This window comes from Orbicella franksi, chromosome 13 (assembly GCF_964199315.1).
Source record: "Orbicella franksi chromosome 13, jaOrbFran1.1, whole genome shotgun sequence".
NCBI classification, from domain to species: Eukaryota; Metazoa; Cnidaria; class Anthozoa; order Scleractinia; family Merulinidae; genus Orbicella; species Orbicella franksi.
Genome location: NC_138157.1, coordinates 10,558,519 through 10,578,306, shown reverse-complemented (window position 1 = coordinate 10,578,306; position 19,788 = coordinate 10,558,519). Strand labels below are relative to the sequence as shown.

Sequence of the window (19,788 nt, the reverse complement as noted above, 5' to 3'; positions counted from 1 at the left end):
GATGTCAAACCTGTGAAGTTTTTGCTCTAGTTAATTTCTAAATTAAATAGACTAAAAGCACTTAAAATGAAAATTTAGCCGAACCGACAAATATTGCAATATAATGTATTGTAAGTTATGTATTGTCTAGTAATGTAATCTAGGTTGCTAACTGTTAGCAAGTGGTTTATTGTAAAAGTATTGCAAGTAATGTATCGTCAGAATTGTGTAGTAAGTAAATCATTCGATTGTTATGTTAATAAAAATGTATTGTAAAACCAAAATAGCCATAACGACCATTACGGCATACTGACGTCGTCTCACTTTCGAAAAACACATTGGGAATTGAAATTCTCTTGTGAACCAGTGTCAAGGTCACCAAGGTTTGACAAGAATTTTGTGTAAACGGGTCTTGGTGGAGAATTGAGGAGGAACTGCAAAACAAAACAAAACGTTTATTAAGGCTCATCGCATATTAATGCAGTCTTAAAACGGCTGAGGGGTTCACCTTGAAATTATGTTTGACCGTTTGACATGATTCAGATTTTAAATGTTCAACTTAAAGCTACTTGCAATCGAATAATTGAATTTCACTATGTGTTCATTCTTTGTGTACGAACTCATCGAAAATCCGATTTAAAGTGATTCCTTAGTATTGCATTGCGCATCCCTACTGCGCACGATTTCTTTAGATCTCGCAAATTTCAGCCTCGATATTCCTATAAAATATTCTTATATAAAAAAAGAGTGTAAAGTGAACATAAAACTAAGGCTTATGCAATCAAGATGAGAGCCATTGAAAGATGCATTTGTTTAATAAATAATACTTTATATGTTATCAATATATTATTCTGTAAATACATATTGAATATATATTCTATTCATAACTGCATTGGATTTATTTTAGACCTTATTAAATATATTACTAAAAATATTTATTGTGTAATCTGAACCAGATTACACAAATTATAAGAGAAACTTACAGCCTAAATATCACCTGCAAAACCGACTTAACGTCAGGGATAGAATGAGAACTGGTGGCATTTCATACTTAGGTCCATTCAAGAAATAGAAAACATGTACTATGTTTCTATCGAGTTTTAGTATAAATCTACTAGCGTTCTATCACGAATGCCGTACTCTGAAAGTGATTGTCTACGCAACTAACTATCTATTCCGTGATAGACAGTGAGTAGCGTAGCAGTGTGCCCTTGTTAACAATCGTATCTATCGCGGAATAGATAGTGAGCAGCGTAGCCAACCAGAGAACGGCATCCGTGATAGAACGCTAGTAGATTTATACTAAAACTCGATAGAAACACAGAAAACATGTTTTCTATTTCATTGAGAAAACACCGCGACGAAAAGCAAGAAAACAACTTCTTGGCGTTTTCGAAGTGTCTGTGAAGAGGATTTTGATAAAGTTTTGAACGACTAGTAGATTTATCCTAAAACAATTAGATTATTCGCTCTCGATTTCTATGCGTGATAGTTAACTCGGGCTGCGCCCTCGTCAACTATCACGCGATAGAAATCTCGAGCTCATAATCTAATTGTTTAGCTGAAACACGATCTTTAACCAATCAGCGCACATTTTTTTAGGGGCTGTTTTCTACAATATGGACGATTCCTAACTAACATAACTGAACATCAAGGATCCAAATATTTTGTTGAACGCATCCTAAATATACTCCTTCAATAGCGTCTAATGAATAAGACTAATGAAAGACTAAGGAATCAGATGTTTTCAAAATATTCTTGTCATCAGCACAAAAGCAGCAAACGCCAACGTGAGGTAGACCCAGGCTTTGTGTTGGAAAGGCGACTTGTGATGATGCACCTGTCTCCAGTGGGGAACAGATCTATCCAGCTTGTCTCTAGAGTACAGCGCAAGTAACCCTGGAGTCACAAACATGATGGCCAAGCCAGCAAAAGACCCCTGAAAAATAAATAAAAAAATTAATAACGTAAAAAAAAGATAACTAAATATTACATATAGTTATACAAGTTGAGATAGAAATTACAGTTACTCGAGTTTCACGCTTAAAGTGAAACTTGAGTAACTGTAGTCTCTATCTCAGTTTATATTTTGCTCTACATGAATTTGTATCGAGCACTGCTACGATTGTGTGAAACCACTTCTATTTTCATTGTTTTTTTCTGTTTATTACATACTTACATGTATTAAATGACTGGGAAAATTGCTTTAATGTGATTGGCTGAGAGTAATTGTTTAATGCAGAATTTAATTTGCCACTTTATGAATGAGTAATCGAAGGAAAGCTTGAGCAAGTAAAAAGGATATTTTCCACTATGCCAGATATTTGAAAATTCTATGGTATTTCACTTGTCCATGTTCATGCAGTTCTGCAAAAATTTTCACTAGGAGAATTTTCAAACATCACTAAAAGTGCAATTCCTTAAATTGCACTCACATTCATTCGATTACTTAAGTACGCAAATTGAGAGATTTACATTGGGACTCCTCCAGTTGGAAGCCGTGTTTGAATTGGGAGGTATAACAAAGTGTTAGAAATTGCCTATATCATGTACGAAATGTCATGCCTTTAAACGTTATTCCTGTCACTTTTTTTTAGTTACAACTTTGTAAATGTGATATTTCCATGTAAGTTCATCATTACTCTTGTTCAGTGGAAACAGGATTTGAAGAGTAAAGGGTACATTTCTCCTAACTTTTTGGCCATGCTGGGAGGAAACGTTTACTGCAAATAATTGAAATGTTTAAAAAATAGTAATTCCATCCTAGTTGAAAAGTAAGACTGAAGCAATCACTACACTGACCGTCAAAGCAACTAGTTGACTAACATCGTGCACAAATACAGCTATCACTACAGGTGGCATAAGAGCAATCAGTGTAAAGATCTGCTGGCTGAAAAATAACTTCTGAAAAAGAAATAACAAAATGATATGTGGTCACAATAAAGCATTAACCTGAAGATCTCTTTTTGCAACTACACATTTAGAGTTAACATGAATGATATCTATTATATGGCTTGTACTTGTAGCAGATATGACACACACTCTGATTGGCTAGTTCTAGGGCATTATTCTCCTGTAATGCCCATGGGCCGATTACGGGCCTGCAAAAACAAAGAAAAAAGCCATATAATAAACAACTTATTAACCTCTAATGTTTGGTCCTTAGGGGAAAATCTCAAACCTTGGCCTTTCTGTATTGGCCTCCCTCTGGCAATACCGCAAGGTCTTGGTTTGAGATTTTCCTGTAAAGACCTCACTCTTGGTTAATAAGTAGTTAATATTTTATTTTAAGCATTATTTCTTTTATTTCTAGAGATTAAGGCGAGCTCTTGACTACATTCAGGTCCCTAGAGTTGTTTTGTCCTTATTACCTACATGGCTGATTTTGTATAATTTAATTGATATAAGTTAAGCTAGGATAAATTAGTCTAAATGTTGATGATAACCAGCCTGTTGAAAACATTATATTAGAATTATCAATATACTATGATTATCAGTTGGATAACTTTGGTGACAAAGTTTTGGACTTAAATTACTTGTTGCCACAGGCAACTTTCCTTGTTTCCACTGGTATCGAGATTGTGGCCTGCAATTTTGTGCGCTTTGCTGCCAATGACATCAAAGGCTGACTGACAAGTTGCCAATGGAAACGGGGCCAGTTGCCCATGACAAGAACACAAGTTGAACATTAAAACCTGGTCACCAAACTTTCCTCACGCCTTATCAACTTATCAACTTATCTTTTCCATCAACTGATAATCATAGTATGATGGAAAAGCCCTCGAGATTGAGTCCATTTACCTTTGATATTGGAAAGAGTGCCATTAAATTGTTCCTCAGTGTTATACATATCAAAGGAAAACTGCTGCTTAGTGTAAACACTGGATACAAGCTGAGAAACTTTGCTAGAATGGCAACTGAGTGCTCACTGAAGTTTAATGTATAAAGCTGACTAATAGCAGAAGCTGGCTTGTTCAGGACTGCAGAAAAAACGATGACGCCATTGTACAGAAGGACTATGACATAGTCCAGCAAAACAACTTGTAAGGTTTTTCTCTTGTCAGTCAGAGGAAGGATCACGGATGGAAGAGAATGGTGGCACATAAAGGCAAACACTGCCATGCCAAGGAGCTGAAATGTATATTAAAAAGAAAAAAAAATTACTGTAGTTATGACGCAGTTTAACCTTTTGAATCCATGACCTAGTTATATTACAAATGCATGTCATGCTGCTCAAGCAATCTATGAGTGACAAAAAATGTGCAGAAAATAATAATAGATTGGAAATGACTTTTAGGTGCACATCATCCTTTATCTCGAGAAATTGTATACCAGTATCTTATCACACACTCAATCAATTGATCAACTGTTAAGAGTGACAAAAATGTGCAGAAAGTAATTACTAAATTGGAAATGACTTTTTAGGTGCATGGCATTTTTTATCTTCAGAAAATGTATACCAGTTGAGTATCTTATCACACACTCAAAGAATTTTAATTATCAACTGTAAGGAAAGTCCCCTGAAATTTGATCCAAAACATTCTAAACTGTAGCTGTGGGCAGTTTGTCTTCAACGACAATCCAGCATCCATTAATAAGCAGGAATGTACAATGTAGCAAATTTAGGAAGGGTTGTAATAGCAAGTCCTGCCAACTTTTCTGGCCTATACACCTTGAAAAGGAGGCAAACTCGAGATATACATGTAGGTAGATTTTAACAACTGAAAAGTACCTCTTTAGCCTTTGCTGTATCCCACAATATCAACTGATCTGTTGGCACCCTGTTCCCATTAGCAATGTCCAACACTGTCAGTAAAATCATTAACACCATGGCAGAGTTTCTCATCACCATTGTAAACAACTGAAGATAAGTAGTCTTTTGAAAATTGAAGAAACAGAAAGGTCCTATGAACATGATGAAGCCCCAGAGGAAGGAGTAGTATGATATTTGATGGCTTGCACCAGCAGCTTTTTCTAGTGTTGTGGCTACTGATACAGCATAAATTGCTAGATCCTGAAGAAAACGAAAATCAATTATTGGTTAATAAGATTAACGTTCAGATGTACAAAAAAACTCATACTCCCACTTAGTACAAAGGGTAAGGGGAGGGGTGGGGACATGAATGGACCCCCCCCCCCCTTGGGTTTTCACTGTGATAGGTTATTAGTCTGCATATGAGCCATGTGGCCCATCAGACCGGAGCCTATCCCGGTTTCTGTAGCATGAAAAGACTAGGTCGAGCACTTCTCCCCCCCCCCCCCCCCCTGGATGGGATGCTAGTGTATCACAGGGTTACCACCCAGCATCAAGTTTGCAGGTGAAGAGAGGAACTGTGAGAGAAAAGTGTCTTATCCAAGACCACACAATGTAAATAACCCTCAGGTAGCTCTAACATAAGGTAATAATCAAACCAGAAACATATGATATGCTTCTGATCAAACTAAATGAGTGATTTTCAGTCCTTTGCTTTTCTCCTGATAGTTTGACAGAAGTGAAGCTCATATTTCTCCCAAATGCCTATTTGTGTTTCAACAACTCACCAGAAGGAGAGAAAATGGTTTTGATTTCTTGTTGTAGATGATACTCACCCCATATAAATACAAACAAAGTACTGCATAAAAGAAAGTAGATCCTGCACTGCCAAGGAACAGTTCTGACATGTAACCCATCTCAAATTTCTGTTCAATTTCAAACAAAGGGGGAGACAGTACATCTGTCTTGACTTTTATACCGTTAGTTTCTCCCACGAGTTCATTCTGAGTGGGGCATCCTTTTGCACCTCCTCTTCTTGTGATTGATTTTGTTCTCCGCCATGCATTTGCAGTTGCAAGCACTTCTATCATAAAGGTAGCACTCATGAAGGCCATAAAAGATACAGTAACAAGACAGAGGACACCAGCAATAACTCCTGCTTTGGCAATAGCTGATGGAAGAGCAAGAATTCCCACACCAACAAGAAGATTGAAAAGAAAAATAGCGCCAACCTGAAACAAATATAGAGTTACCATGCATTAACTTTATCACTGACGGATCTAGAGGAGGGGCCCCAGGGACCTGTTCCCCCCTTATTTTGGGTAAGAAAAAAAAAAATCACAGAAGAAAGAAAAGATGGCAGGGCAAGCAAAACAAAAACAGCTCCCCCCCCCCTCCCTTAGTTCAAGGTCTGGATCTGCCACTGTTTATGTACCAATAAACATAAAGGCTACTCACCCTAGCTAGATGTTTAACATCTATGTGATGCCGTGGCCTCCCTGGGAAAGGGAATGGATCCCATGTGAAAAGGCTGGGGATGTTCCTTGTCTTGCTTTTAGGGGTCAAATAAAGTTCACACTGCACCCAAGATTTGTCTCCTTGGGGTTTAATTCCAAATTTCTGATTGACACCCTCAACCTTCTCTCATAAAAGTCCTAACCCCCCCCCCCCCACCCTGGGGCATTTTTTGGGTAAAAATAAGCTTTATATACATATATCTTATAAACCAAGTGTAAGGGCTGGGAGAATATCGACCAAAGTTCTAGACAAAAGAGACTGAGGGCTGATATTCTCCTGCTACAGTCCTGAGCAAGCCTGGTTAATAAGAGATTTATTACATGACTAAAACTACCCAAAAATCTTCAAGAGTGATCTTGGGGGATCATTCGGGACAGTGCCCAGTCCGGCAATGGAGCAATCTGATTGGTTGATTTTAGTTATAATTTGCCCCTCAGAACTAACTTCGTCGTGTAACTTCTATACATTGGAGCTTATTTCAGTAGCTCCAGACTTGGATACGAGGCTGGGACGTAGAGGGACATGAGTAGGGTTTAAGAGTTAAAAGGTGGGAGCCCAGGTTAAAATGCACGACCCACACAGTTTGCCAGAGTTTGATCACGACGACGCCAAACGTGTACGAGTGCACGAACTCTCCCATTTGGCTTTCTGTCGTAAACCATGGTGCGTTGACATAAAAAATGCTATCAATAACAGTTTATAATTCAAATGTGAGAGTTTGTTGATAACTATACATTTCTTTCAGTTTATGAAGCTGTACAGTTAGTAAGCTTGCTAGACTAAAATCAGCAAATTAAATGAAATAACTAAGCCTACGGTTTTCACTTCGTAGTTTTCATACACACCTTGGCAGAGTAGCTAGAAGATTCATAAGGACCTCCAATTGATTTTCCAGACATAAGCGTTGTGTTCAAGAGTTCAATTATCACAAAACATCTATGATGACCGATAGTCAGGATTTATTTCGCCATCTTGTCTGATAAAATTTGCACTGCTGGGTTGAGACTGGGGAGGAGTTTGCGTGAGTGAGGAGGAATGGCGCAGCCAAGAGTGTTGGAAGTTTCGTTCGCGGAAAATTATGCAGTATTGTCCTTGAAAAATGGGGAAAACAGGATCGATATGGAATTTTTAAAACAGTTCAATTCTGCTTTGGATGAAATTGAAAGGTACCTACGTCCACGTGTTGTTGTAAAGCTTTAAAGTCTTCATGAGGGGGGCGTAAGAGGGGTCCGAAAACCGCAAAACCACGTAAAAAAACGTAAAAAACCGCAGTACCGCATGGAAATTTACCAAAATACCGAAACCGTAGTTACAAATGTGCTACGGTGCCGTCATTATTACTTCTAGTTCGCCATTCCATTAGAAATACGACCTTATTTAGTTTGATAAAAGTGTACGTTAATGTTAATCAACGTATGATCATCGCACTCATAAAATAATACTGTAATAATTGACACACGTCTGTGGGACTGACTTTGTTATGCTGCTGTGGAACTAATAAAAGTGCGCTCACGCCCGCACGAATACTGCTGAGTTACCCAATTGAAAAACATCGATGGTTACGATTTCAGCACTGGAAACCACTCGAATGTTACACAATACAAGCTTTCCGCGAGTTTTTTGTTTGGTGAAAATTCGTCAAGATGCTGGTTTTCAAACTCAAATATCCCGAATACGAGCCCTGTCATAACTGGAAAGCGCAGACGGCTGCAGATTCTCTTTTACCGACTACCGCGATCGAAAATTTATGAAAACCGCAATACCGCAGGTTAAAATAAAGATTTCCGCAAAACCGCACCAAAAATAATGCAAAACCACATCACCACAAACCCTTACGCCCCCCTCCTTCATATGCATGCATGCTGATGGTTCCAGAAATCTTTTAGACCCCCCAGCTGTGCGCGGGGTTCAGCTTAAGTTATGCAAGACGGTGTTAAGAGATAGAAAAGAAAACGTGTAGCTTACTAGCAATAGGCATGTAGCTAACCGTAAATGAGACTCTTAGATGCTGACCCTAGATAACAACTTTACATTAATTTTCCAGTGCTGCACTTCAGCTACTAGCTGAAGGAAGTGCATGCCATCATTGTCATCAGTTTGTAAGGTTCAAAGCCCATGCAAGGAGATGATCTTTGGTTGATAAATTAACCGTAAAGTATCCATTCAAACTTGTAATGAGAAACAAGGTGGAAAGAAATGCTGATAAACAGAGATAGCCAGAGAAACCCATATTCCTCCCTGGGAAATAACAGTTTTTAGCTGTGCAATGTCCACCCTCCCACCCCTCCCTCACCATCTCAAGGATGCATGATAGAACTGGAGCAGGTACTAGCTGTGAACTCACATTCTTCTCAATGATGTCATCTGAATTGAAAATACGAAGCTCTGATATTAGTCCATATTAGTGACAAAATATTTTGACCATGTCCAAGGAGTTGAGGGTTGCCAGGCAGAGTTGTGAGAGTACTTGACCCATTCCAATATTGGCATTATATTGCAACCTTCAGAGTGGAAAAACGTACTGCGCAGCTTTCTGCGCATCCCTAGCCCTGCTTGCAGGCTAGGGCAAAAAGGCAGGTTGCCATGGTGGAAAGAATGTCGGACTGATAATGACGTACGCTAGGACATCGTTTCGTTGATTTATTTATACTTAAGCAGGCATGAATTTTTTTTTGGTATTTCACTGTTCAGAAAACAAGGCTCCCCCTGCCTGCTGAGAGGCTCTCTTGCTCATATATTCAGTGGTTTGCTTATAAACATGCAATATGTGAAGAGGGTTTGTGGAAAAATTGTCTTTGTACCGAAATGTCTTGTGTACTGCGGGGAAATAAAGGGCTTGGAAACCTTCTTAATGTTAATTTTGTCCGAAAAAAGATTGATTCTCTGCAAGAACATTACACCAGCTTTCCATTAGTGACAAGAAAATGTTGCTACTTACTGGAAAAATCAAGAAAGCATAATTTATTTCATCACTTTTTTTGTTTACCTGAATGATGAAATTCCCGCCATTTTTTCAAACTGGGAGCCTGATGCGCAGCCAAAACTTGGGCATGCTTATTATGTTTTTCCGCTCTGAAATTGTAACCTTGTTCCCAGGGTCCCTTCTCTTCCTCCCTTAGAGTGAGTTGAGTGTATTGTTGTCTCTGGTCCTTGCTCCAAGGGATTCCCCTACCCCACCACCCCCTCCCCCGTGCAGGTTTCACAAAACTACCTCCACAAAACCAACTATTGTTCTAAATTCCAGTTTAGTCTGGAAATTATGCAAAGTCCCCCGGGTTATTAGTATATAATAAGACCTATGTGCTTGATGGGGACATCACATACTGTGGAATGCTGAATTTTTGAACCTCTGAGGGAAATGAAAATTGGTTTGAATAATCAGAGAGTTTGAGAAATTGGGGGTTAAATTACAGTATTCGAATGAGGAGAGGGAACAACTTTTGATTCGAGTTATCGGGAGGTTTGAAAAATTGAGGGTTTGAGAAATCAAGACGTAACTGTAATATTATTTTTACATCTAAAAGATATCTATGGACAACTACAACTACAACAACCACAACAACAACAACAACTACACTGTGACTGTGTTAGAAAACACAAGGGTCAAAGAAATTCCACTGAACATCGTCAACCTTTTCTCGGAAGAGACCATTACACTGATATTTCTTCATGAAATACCAGTGTATTGTGATTTATCAGTTATGTAGGAAATATAATGATTAAGTTGTTTTTTTTTCCTTTTGTTTTTCAAAGGTGCAAGAAAGTTCAGTTTCTCATCACCACTGGAGATGGAAAATTTTATTCAAATGGGCTTGATCAAACATTTCTCAAGACATGTAGTACAGAGGAATTCTTAGAAACATTTAATTTGCTTAATAAGACTCTCATCAGATTCATGACATTTCCTGTGTTGACTGTGGCTGCTATAAATGGTATTGTACAGCTTTTTGATCTGAAGTTTTGTGTCAAGCTCAGTATGACTACAAGGGTTCCTATAAATGCTGTTCTGAGAGAAAAGCAATTGAAAAATTTACTGGGAAACTGAAAATAACATTTTGACATGTTTGGAAAATATATTTGGGATGTTTTGCTTGAATTTGTAAAAATTGAAAGAAGGTTGTTTCAAATTTGAAATTTTATAATAATTAACTGTATGGCTCTAATCAAGTTCATAAACCCAAATAGGACCTGGGAGCTTAAAGGTTCTTAATATTTATGTCCTTACTAAACAGTTAGTCCTTGATTGTTACAACAGATTGAATCCATCACCTTTGTAACTGAAGTGTTCACCAATCAAGAAAGTCCACATATATTTGACAAGTTGTGACTGATAGATTTCGCTCCACTGAACTGACTGTCTTTAATGCAATGCCATTAACTTATTTGTTTTTATTATTTCATCATGACTTTTTCCATGATAAAATTAATATATAATTAATAATAATAATAATAATAATGTTAATAATAATCATCATCATCATCTTTATACAGGAGGCTCCACTCACTAATGTGGTTTTCAGGGAGGTCCAGAAAAAAAAAAAAAAATTTATATTCTCTACAAACTGCCAAAATTAAAAACTGATGGAGCAAGAAGTGTGCACTTTCATTTAACCTTTCGAGCGATAAAGGTTACTCAGTTTTTCAATAAATTGAAAATGGAAATAACAGGAAATCAAAAATCAACATGGCCTGAGTTTATACCTACTTCATTCATTAACACTGGGTAAAATATCTTCAGTTTGCTCCATTAGTTAAAATGCTAAATAATGAAAAAGATTGTGTTGGTGGGGTTTACATGTTAAACAAATTGATTATCTGGTGTTCCACAGGACATGCCTTTGCTCTTGGAGCAATTTTAGCCCTTGCACATGACTACCGAGTCATGAGAACTAAAAAAGGTTGGTTCTGCCTACCTGAGGTCAAATATAATATGCTCTTTGGAAAAGCAAATATTTTATTGTTAAGGTAAGACTTAGTGATCAGTACTCTGAAATTTATTATTACCATTTTTGGAAATAATTACCGTTCTTATTTATCCCCCTTACCTTGAGTTGAGTTGAGTAATGAGTTGATCACTTTATTTATACACGGTAAAAATTCCCTCCGATAAGCACTCCCCTCTGACCCTCACTCTGACCCTGTATTTGACACATCCCCCTACCTTGAAGGTCTTTTAACTGGTGCTGAATGTAAGTTAAGTTTTCAATCAAGAACTATTTTCAGTGATGCTAACTTTCAGGTCTGGTAACATTTTGTTCTACTGCTCATTTTGTTGTTGTAAAAAACATGTTTTAGAGCAAAGATTAAAGAACCCAAGGTACTCACAGATGCTGTGCTCATGGGATGGCGTTTTGTGGCAGAAGAAGCTCTCTCTGGTGGGATTGTCCAAAAGATTTGCGACGTAGAGGATTTACTGAATACAGCTGTACGTATGGGTCAAGCAGTCATAGAACAAAATATCTTCAAAAGAGATACTATTAAGCAGTTAAAGTCACATCTGTACAGTGACATCATCAATGCCTTTCAAAGTGATACTGTTAGCAGACAAGGGATTCTTCAGAGCATTGCTCAGTTTGATAGGAAGTCAAAACTCTGACAATTAAGTTTTTGAGCCAGGTAATGGTAAAGTTGCAAAGGTGATACCTTGGTAGGTTTAAGTAGCAAAATATATTATTTTTTGATTTTTATGTAACATATCCAATCCAAATAAAGTACAACCAAGTTTACTTAATTGGCTCACACAAAATAGTGACAAAAAAGGGGAAAAATAACAGTAAAATAATGGGAAGACCAAATCAGGCTATACCAACAATTTCTTTTGTTGTCTTTAAAATGAAAAAAAAAAAATTTCTGTGCAAGGGCGACATCACAACTCAATGAGAAATCTGTCACTGAATAGTCAACAATGAATGAATCAGGATCCATCTATTTTACGCATTTTCAATTACACTAGTTAGACTACAGTCATTATGATTGTCTGCCAATTATACTATCCTATACTACATAACCTCATTTGTTGCCAAAGTAACATAATTTGAGATGATGATAAGATGACTGTGGTTTGAAAATGATGATATTTAATTGTGTGACATTGTATGGTGGTAAGATAATAAAAGTGATATTTGTTTAAAAAATTATGTGGAAATCTGTAAATGTTTACCCTGACAGAAACCAAGCACTCTGGCTGACCTGTGAAATTAGGGATCTATGTGTTAGAAAATTCATCAAATTATGAATTTGCAGTCGTTATGTTCATAAAGTTACTTTGGAGTAATTTTTATAATGAATGGGTAGAAGAAAATCTTGAACGTTTTGAAAATTAATTCTGTACGTATTGTTTGTTGCTTTTGGACTCTCCTGGAGACTAAAATGTGCCAGGTAAACTCAGATCAGACAACGGCCTGTATCCAATATTTGTGTGCCCTTGCCTCTGTTACTGTCCCTCCCCTGGAAGGTACAAAAACGGCACAGGTCACAGCTTACCCTGGTTAACCTGAATAGGGCCCCCTGAATAGCACTCCGATTAGCCTGAATGATGCTAAGGTTATGGTTAGCTCTCGATAATGGTGTTGGGTCAAGCTCTTATTTCCTGCACGGCGACCTGTGAACTATGGTCGATGTGTCGGATCTGCCGATTCCTCCCCACCCATGTCAAGTGTGTGGCCTGCCTCGTTTTGGAGATTAACCGCTGAAAGGTGCTGACAGAGAATGAAATTTATTCACCTACGAAGTGCGAACTGTCTTTACAGTAGTGAGCTTCACAAGAACTACCTGGATCGTTCAGCAATTTAAAATGGATCGCACACATCAGGCTCCACGAGTTATCATCTACCCCAGGCGGGTTCATCCTAACACAGTAAATTGTGGCGGCGAATGTTGTACAAAATGTCTTCTGATCTTTTTCACCATTACATGTTTACTGGTTGGTTTTATTGTAACTATGGTTGGCCATCTTGCAAAGCCTTTTTGGGGTCCCGAAGATGACTGGTGCGACTTCTGTCGCGAGGAAAGGCTTGCGACTGAGCGAAACCTGAAGAACTGTCGAATTGTTGGGCCGATATTTCTGGCCATCGGTGCTTTGTTACTGTGCGTTTCGATTTTCTATTGTCACTTTAAAAGGAAAAGTAATCAAGGTCAAGTTATAGCGGGAGCTTCCAACATCCAAAGTGGTCAAACCAGTCAAGCAGGAACCGCTTCTACTCACTATCCACCAAATACCTTCGGATATCAACAGCCTTACGGGCAAACGCCCGCATATCCACCGGGACCTTACCCGGGAAACCCGCCACCATCCGCTGCGGGATCATTCTCCCCTTATCCAACAGGACAAGCATATCCAACAGGACAAGCATATCCACCAACACAACACCCATACCCTCCACCCGGTGGACATGGGTATCAGCCATACCCAACAGAGATGCCTCCTCCACCATCGTATGAAAGTGCTGTTGATCAAAGCACATCCTCTCCAAGTGCTCCTCCTATAGAAAAAGTGGGTTAGACCTAAGAAAATGTTAGGTAAGTTTTAAATTGATTGACCGTTTTACGTTCTTATCTGTAAACATCCTGTGTAATGGCACCCTGGTTCCCAGTGTCTCGCTTCTTCAGTCCCTTGACCAAGAGAGGGGCTTTAGGGGGTGAGGAGAAGTAGAAGAGAGACCCTTTGAGTGAGGTTAGCACAAAAGTATTTTTGTGTCAGGAGAGCCATAATTTTGCTTGTACGTGGTCTTAACGGGTCATGTGACTGGCTATTGCCCAGCCAAAACTTGGAAGTGATATTGAGAGATATTGATATTAGTGATATTGATATATCTGGGGGATATAATTTGCCCAATTTTCATGTTTTGATAAATATTTTGTAAATAATGAACACAATAGCCTCTTGGATATTTGTCCTTGGACGTTGTCTGTTCCTTGAAGCTCACAGTTTTCTTTGAGCTTTGCTTTAGGAAACTGTTTGCTCCTCGAAACAGATAATGTCCACGGACAAATATCCAAGCATATTTTTGCACCAAATGGAGGCTACTGTTTATCTATTGCCCTGCAACTTCTGATGTCCTTGTTACTGCTGGAACTCTCAAATGAGTGATTGCAGAAAATATCCATACCCTACTAACACAAGAAAATAGTGCTTTTCATGCATTGTGATTGGTCAACTCACCTCTGAGTAGCTAAAGAGAAATGATATGGCTTCCCATTTTTTGGTCTGCTAGTTAATCAGCTTGAGTGGGACACTATATATGCTAATTATTCACCTTAAGTTAGTGTTGGTGAAAGCGGCTCAGTAAATATCCACTACTGCTCACTTTGGTGAATAATAATATTTAACAATTTTTCGCCGAAGGCAAGGTGAACATTCGAGAATTTTCACCATGACGAAGTCATTTACGATTCTTAAATGCCTTGAATGGGAGTTCTTGAAAAGATTTTTGGTCCAAGGGTGACAGCAGTCATTTTGAAAATTCTCCATCCTTTCTAATATCTTGAACTTGGAGTGATGTCTTTCCAATAAATGAAAATTTCATTCAACTGTCCACCATGTTTATTGCCGAAATGGCAAAGATGGGACCTTAGTAACCAAGCTCTAGCAGGGTGAATATAGTGTTGAGATTGTGATGAGCTTTTTGACCAATCAGAATGTCCAGTTCTTATATTCACCTCTAGGAATTATACTAATAATTGCTATCTATTACTATTGTCATGAATTTCTCATAAATTGTTCTTATTAATTTTTTTTTGTTTGGCTTTTTTATAGGGTAGAAACCAACTCCCAAAGGGTTTTAAAACTTGTGAACTGTTTCATGTACAGTGATTGGAATAATGATACCACGTACAGTTCGTGAAAGAAGAATGGTTGTGAAAGTATTTTATGATTTTATTTATCATTGTGTATTTTATTCTTTGTTGTTGTAATGTAACTACAAGTATTATATTGGAATTAAGTACATATCAAGCTAGTGTAGTTCAAGAAAATATTGTGTAGTATCAACCTTCCACGTGACTATTGCATGGAAAAAATTTGCCAAGCATTATGATAGCCTGCAGTGCAGACATTTTTGTTGGTGTTTAAGCTCCTGATCGAGTAGGTTTGCAGCCTTGTTGATTTAGCAAAGGGAAGGGGAATAATTTATTGGAACCATTAAAGAAAGCAGCCATATTTCTCCCCAGATCACTCCAAGCCTAAGGTCAACTCACTCTAATTGGGAGACTGTTCACAAGCTATAAGAACAGTTCTCATAAGGCAGGGTTAATGTGACGTACTTTTGTTACCCAAAATGGTTGACCGTAAACCCTCTTGTTACCTATTTTCCCCAAGCTTGTTTTCATAATGAAATTAATTGCAAGAAAATTGGCAAAATCAGAGACCTACGAAAAGAGTTTTAATGAAAATTAATAAAATGTCATGTTATGTCACAAATAAACACACCAGACTGAGTTTTTTTTCAGTATAGTTCTGTTCAACATCATTAAATGTGACTTAAAATCTGTAGCATCAATTCCTTGACTATCATTTTTTGATTGCAATCAGTAGTTGGAACTTTTTTTATGAAATATTATTTAGTCTCATTAAATTTGGGTCTTGGGTCCATAATTTTAGGTGAATTTAAGTTCCTGCAAAACTAAGTACTGTACCAGGCCAGATAGTTTAGACAGGAATACAAAAGTTACAGTAGAACCTTGCTATCTTGAACTCTCTGCTATTCCAAACTCAAAATAATTTTCCCTTAAATATACTTTTTCAGTCACTTACCATCAGCTATCTTGAGCCTAGCCTCCCACACAGACACTCTCGGGGCTTGTCACGCGTTCCTTGTGGGGAAGGAACGCGTGATGAACCCTCTAAATAGCATCTGCGTAGGAGGCTATCTTAAACCCCAAGATATCAAACTATTTTCTATCTCCCTTAAGAGTTAGAGATGGTGGGGTTCATTGTATTATTATTCATTATTATTATATGGATTTTGTTGATCAGTCTACAAAGCAAGATGTCTGTGTACTCAGTTCATTATCAGCTGTGCATTTGCTCAAGCGTGAACTACAATCGCCATTATGATGATCTAGCTTTATAGGCCAGCAATGCATGCAGACAGCTAAATAATAATTTAAAAAATATTTAATGGGTATAACTAGTAACGAGTTTCAGCGGAGTAAACCTCATTAAGTAAACAGGTGCAACACATTAATCTCAAAATCAGTGAAGCGTACAGCTGATTAGGTGAAACTGAAGACATGATTGCAAAATAATACTGTGCATCTAATTGTGTAACAAGCATGATGTGATATGTTATTGTTATTAGGGAGCTTAATATTAAGCAACGACGATGGCGACGCCTAAGACGATGCCTAGTAAGAAATGGATGTTGTATTTTACCTTCAAATGTCGCAATTGTGTAGATCTGTTCAGTAGACGAATGAATGAAAAAAAAAAGAGCTGCTCAGGCTTAGTGTTAAGAAAGGTGCGAAAAATTAGCCGTCGCGTTACAGCTAATCCAAAATACTCAGAACTTGACCATTTCACGTTGTTCTTTCGCAGATGACGGCTAAGACATTAATATACCAAGAATCAAAACGTTTACGAATAACGATTGTATTTAACTTGGTATTAGGCTAATACAGTGGCAAACAGACTTGAGAAACGGAGTCTGACAGATGTAGCGGCTATATGGTTACAGGATGGTACACCTTGTATTGAATATCATGATGGTTGGCATATAAGTTACTATATTTTGTATTTTATATTGTATGCATTACCATTTACATGTAACATGGAGATATTTAAGAGCCACACAAAACAAGCGGGAGGATAAGCGTAATTGCATGTAAACCAATCCAAATAGAAAGCTTGTCTGAAAGAGGGCTGTAAGTAAAAGCTAGTAAAAGGCTGATTATCTATCATGTAATATCAGTGTTATTCTGAGTTGGGTTGGAATAAAGTAATTTAACCTATTGCTAGATTATGGACTATCCACTCTCCAAAAACGGAGCGGCCAGAATCAGAAATTGAGCTTCTTGTGATACTGATTTCGATGCAAGTTCAGCTTTGAAGTAGCCCGCGAACGCAGACGAATTTCCGGCTGTCACTTGTCTCCGTCGAAAATAACGTCTGCAAACCCGAGCCAGGAAACGATTTGTGTCGTAATGACTTTTGTTTTCTTTTTGGCCGATCAGATTTCATGATAAAATGAAACTCGAGTGCTCCTCGCAGCGAATACCTCGCGCAGTAGTTCTGGGGCTATAGTTATTTTGGTCACGCACAAAATTACCTTTAAATTGAAGGAAACCTGAAAATAGTGGTTCACTAAGATAGAAAAACACCAAAGAGATAATAATAAACCATAAAGAAACAAGGCTGGTTAAGGATGGAGAAGATTGACACGGATTCCAAACAACAAAGTTGAAAAATTTAGGCTAAACTTAAAGATGTACAAACCATAACGTAGCCGCTTCTTTTATAAATGGCAGGGCCTAGATCAAAAGGTGGTCTCTAGAGCTGAGCTGCATGTCTGAGCTTTCAATTCAGTGCAGTTTGTTTGCTTGTGAAAGTTTCTTGTATTGTTGCTAGTTGTCAAAAGCTGCTTCGTATGAAGGGGTTACCATTTCTTAAAGGAGTAGGTCACTCCAAAATCCTTGTATTTTTTTCCATCACCAATAAAAAGTTCACTTTGAGTTGAGTTACTCACCGTTGTTTTAGCTTCTGAAGTGGATACGATCCCAATGAAAAAGAAGTGAAAAGTTCGACACCGGGAGCCGCCATTTTGAAAGGACCATGAAGGCCAGGCCGCATATCCGTGACGTCATTCCGTCCGAATTGGCGCAAAGCTCAAAGGCTAAAGCTCTTCTTTTCTGTTCTAAATTCGGCCCGGGCTGTAAGACCGGAACCGAAAAGGATAGGGAAAGAGGAGTGACTTTCCTTACCTTGCCTAAAAAGAACAAAAAATTGCCAAAGAAGTGGTTCGAACAGCTACGTCGGGATGAGAGATTCATGCTAAAAAAGCTCGAACATGTGTATGTGTGCAACGAGCATTTCCCAGACGACTGCTTCAAAACTCAATACCGATTTGAGCTTGTGGCTGGAAACACAAGAAGGAGGTCATTGAAGAAAAATGCTTTCCGACAATTTTTCAACGGAAGGCCCTCTTAAAGGCACGTATGGCAAGCGAACGGCGCATCGCAAGGAACGAAAAGAGGTAGCTATCAGTTATACTTTTCATTTTTTAAGCATATTTTTGCCCGGCAGAACTGTCGTTGACTTGATTGGGTAAATATTATTTCTGCGCAAGAAATTGAAGCTCCTCGCTGGACTACAGGGCTCGAATTTCAAGAAAAAACCTTGGGGCCAGCTGGCCCCTAAGTTTTCAGGTTTGGTCGCCAGCACAAGTATTTTAGTCGCCAAAAATTTCGACCCCTCAGGCAATATATTTTCACGAAAAAGACGCGAAAACGGCGTGAATCACGGGTCAGTTTCATGTATAATCAGTTTGCCGCTTTTTTTTTTTTCTATAATAACAGGGAAAATGGCTGAATGAAATTATTTTCATCATTTACTAATCTTACCAGTATTTATAAAAAAAAGCTTCTATGTTACAAGCTTTAATTCATTATATTTCGTAGACCGGCGCTAGGGTTTTCGTGTTTTCGTGTTCATTGATGCATAGCGACTGCATGCGTTTTTTAGAAGTGATTTATTAAATTTCTTAGGGTACCGTGGGAACTTCAAATGCCCTGCAGATTTCTTTAAAATTACAAGTCAGACTAACCCGGTACGGTTTCTTTTATCGAAAAAGTATTTTTTCGCTTTATAAATCTCTTGTGTGGGCCAAAATCAGAACGTGTTTAATAATCGGCCTTGACAGCCAGGGATGAGTTAAAATACTTACAAATTTTTAAATGCTGTCTAATTTGATTTGGAATACATCGGAAGAAGTAGTTAACTGTACATCAGTCCTATCTACATATCGACAATTACCGATAACAACTCCTGCTATAGCGAAATCCGATATCCGCATGTAAATAATATTTTGTCTGAAATGTGTTGCAATTTGTTTTCAATTTTATCAACACGATTCATCATTAATTAAGGACAGTGTTTTTGCATTCACATCATTTTGGGGAATTACAGTTGCTAATGAAAGCAAATCTACGGTAAAAAAATGAAGCTTTAATTTTACTGCATGCTTTGTCAAGTAACGAGGCGAGTAAACACGACACATGCGATACGGATAAACACACTAGCAGAGTGAATTTTTCTTCATCAGCTAATGTTTACGCATGTATAAGTTCCATATGCTTTTTTCTTCTATCCAAAATCTATTACATATGCTTAGCTTTCCAACAATACAAATTACAATTCTCACAAAAAATCTTATGTAATGATAAGGAATGTCGTCAATTTCACATTTCACGTCAAAGACGTCGATTTCACTTCGCATCTTACATGTAAAGTCACTGCGTATTTCACAAGAGTCCACGTAGTCCATAAGTGTAAAGAAACCTGGCAAATACGTACGAGCACGGGCAAAAAGTATCCAAATTTTATA

The 19,788-nt window shown here is 38.0% G+C and overlaps 3 protein-coding genes across 4 annotated transcripts; 2 read left to right on the top strand and 1 right to left on the bottom strand.

Moving 5' to 3' along the window:
• Positions 1–710: 710 nt before the first annotated feature.
• On the bottom strand, positions 711–7,165 carry LOC145465180 (putative sodium-coupled neutral amino acid transporter 12). Its single transcript, XM_081448945.1, has 6 exons — positions 7,096–7,165; positions 5,569–5,964; positions 4,712–4,993; positions 3,781–4,110; positions 2,782–2,883; positions 711–1,918 (listed from the first exon to the last, which is right to left on the bottom strand). Exons 1-6 carry the CDS (start codon positions 7,147–7,149, stop codon positions 1,727–1,729), a joined length of 1,356 nt encoding a protein of 451 aa, XP_081305071.1. The 5' UTR covers positions 7,150–7,165; the 3' UTR covers positions 711–1,726.
• A 120-nt stretch (positions 7,166–7,285) lies between these two features.
• LOC145465181 (uncharacterized) lies at positions 7,286–11,942 on the top strand. 2 transcript variants are annotated; one of them, XM_081448946.1, is made up of 4 exons: positions 7,286–7,416; positions 10,004–10,182; positions 11,080–11,215; positions 11,546–11,942. In XM_081448946.1, the coding sequence occupies exons 1-4, from the start codon at positions 7,286–7,288 to the stop codon at positions 11,844–11,846; spliced, it is 747 nt and encodes a 248-aa protein (XP_081305072.1). In that variant the 3' UTR covers positions 11,847–11,942. The 2 variants fall into 2 exon arrangements, with proteins under 2 accessions (XP_081305072.1, XP_081305073.1); XM_081448947.1 differs by lacking the exon at positions 7,286–7,416 and adding an exon at positions 8,731–8,864.
• A 97-nt stretch (positions 11,943–12,039) lies between these two features.
• On the top strand, positions 12,040–17,849 carry LOC145465183 (uncharacterized). Its single transcript, XM_081448948.1, has 2 exons — positions 12,040–13,768; positions 15,006–17,849. The coding sequence occupies exon 1, from the start codon at positions 13,044–13,046 to the stop codon at positions 13,749–13,751; it is 708 nt and encodes a 235-aa protein (XP_081305074.1). The 5' UTR covers positions 12,040–13,043; the 3' UTR covers positions 13,752–13,768; positions 15,006–17,849.
• The last annotated feature ends 1,939 nt before the right edge of the window (positions 17,850–19,788 follow it).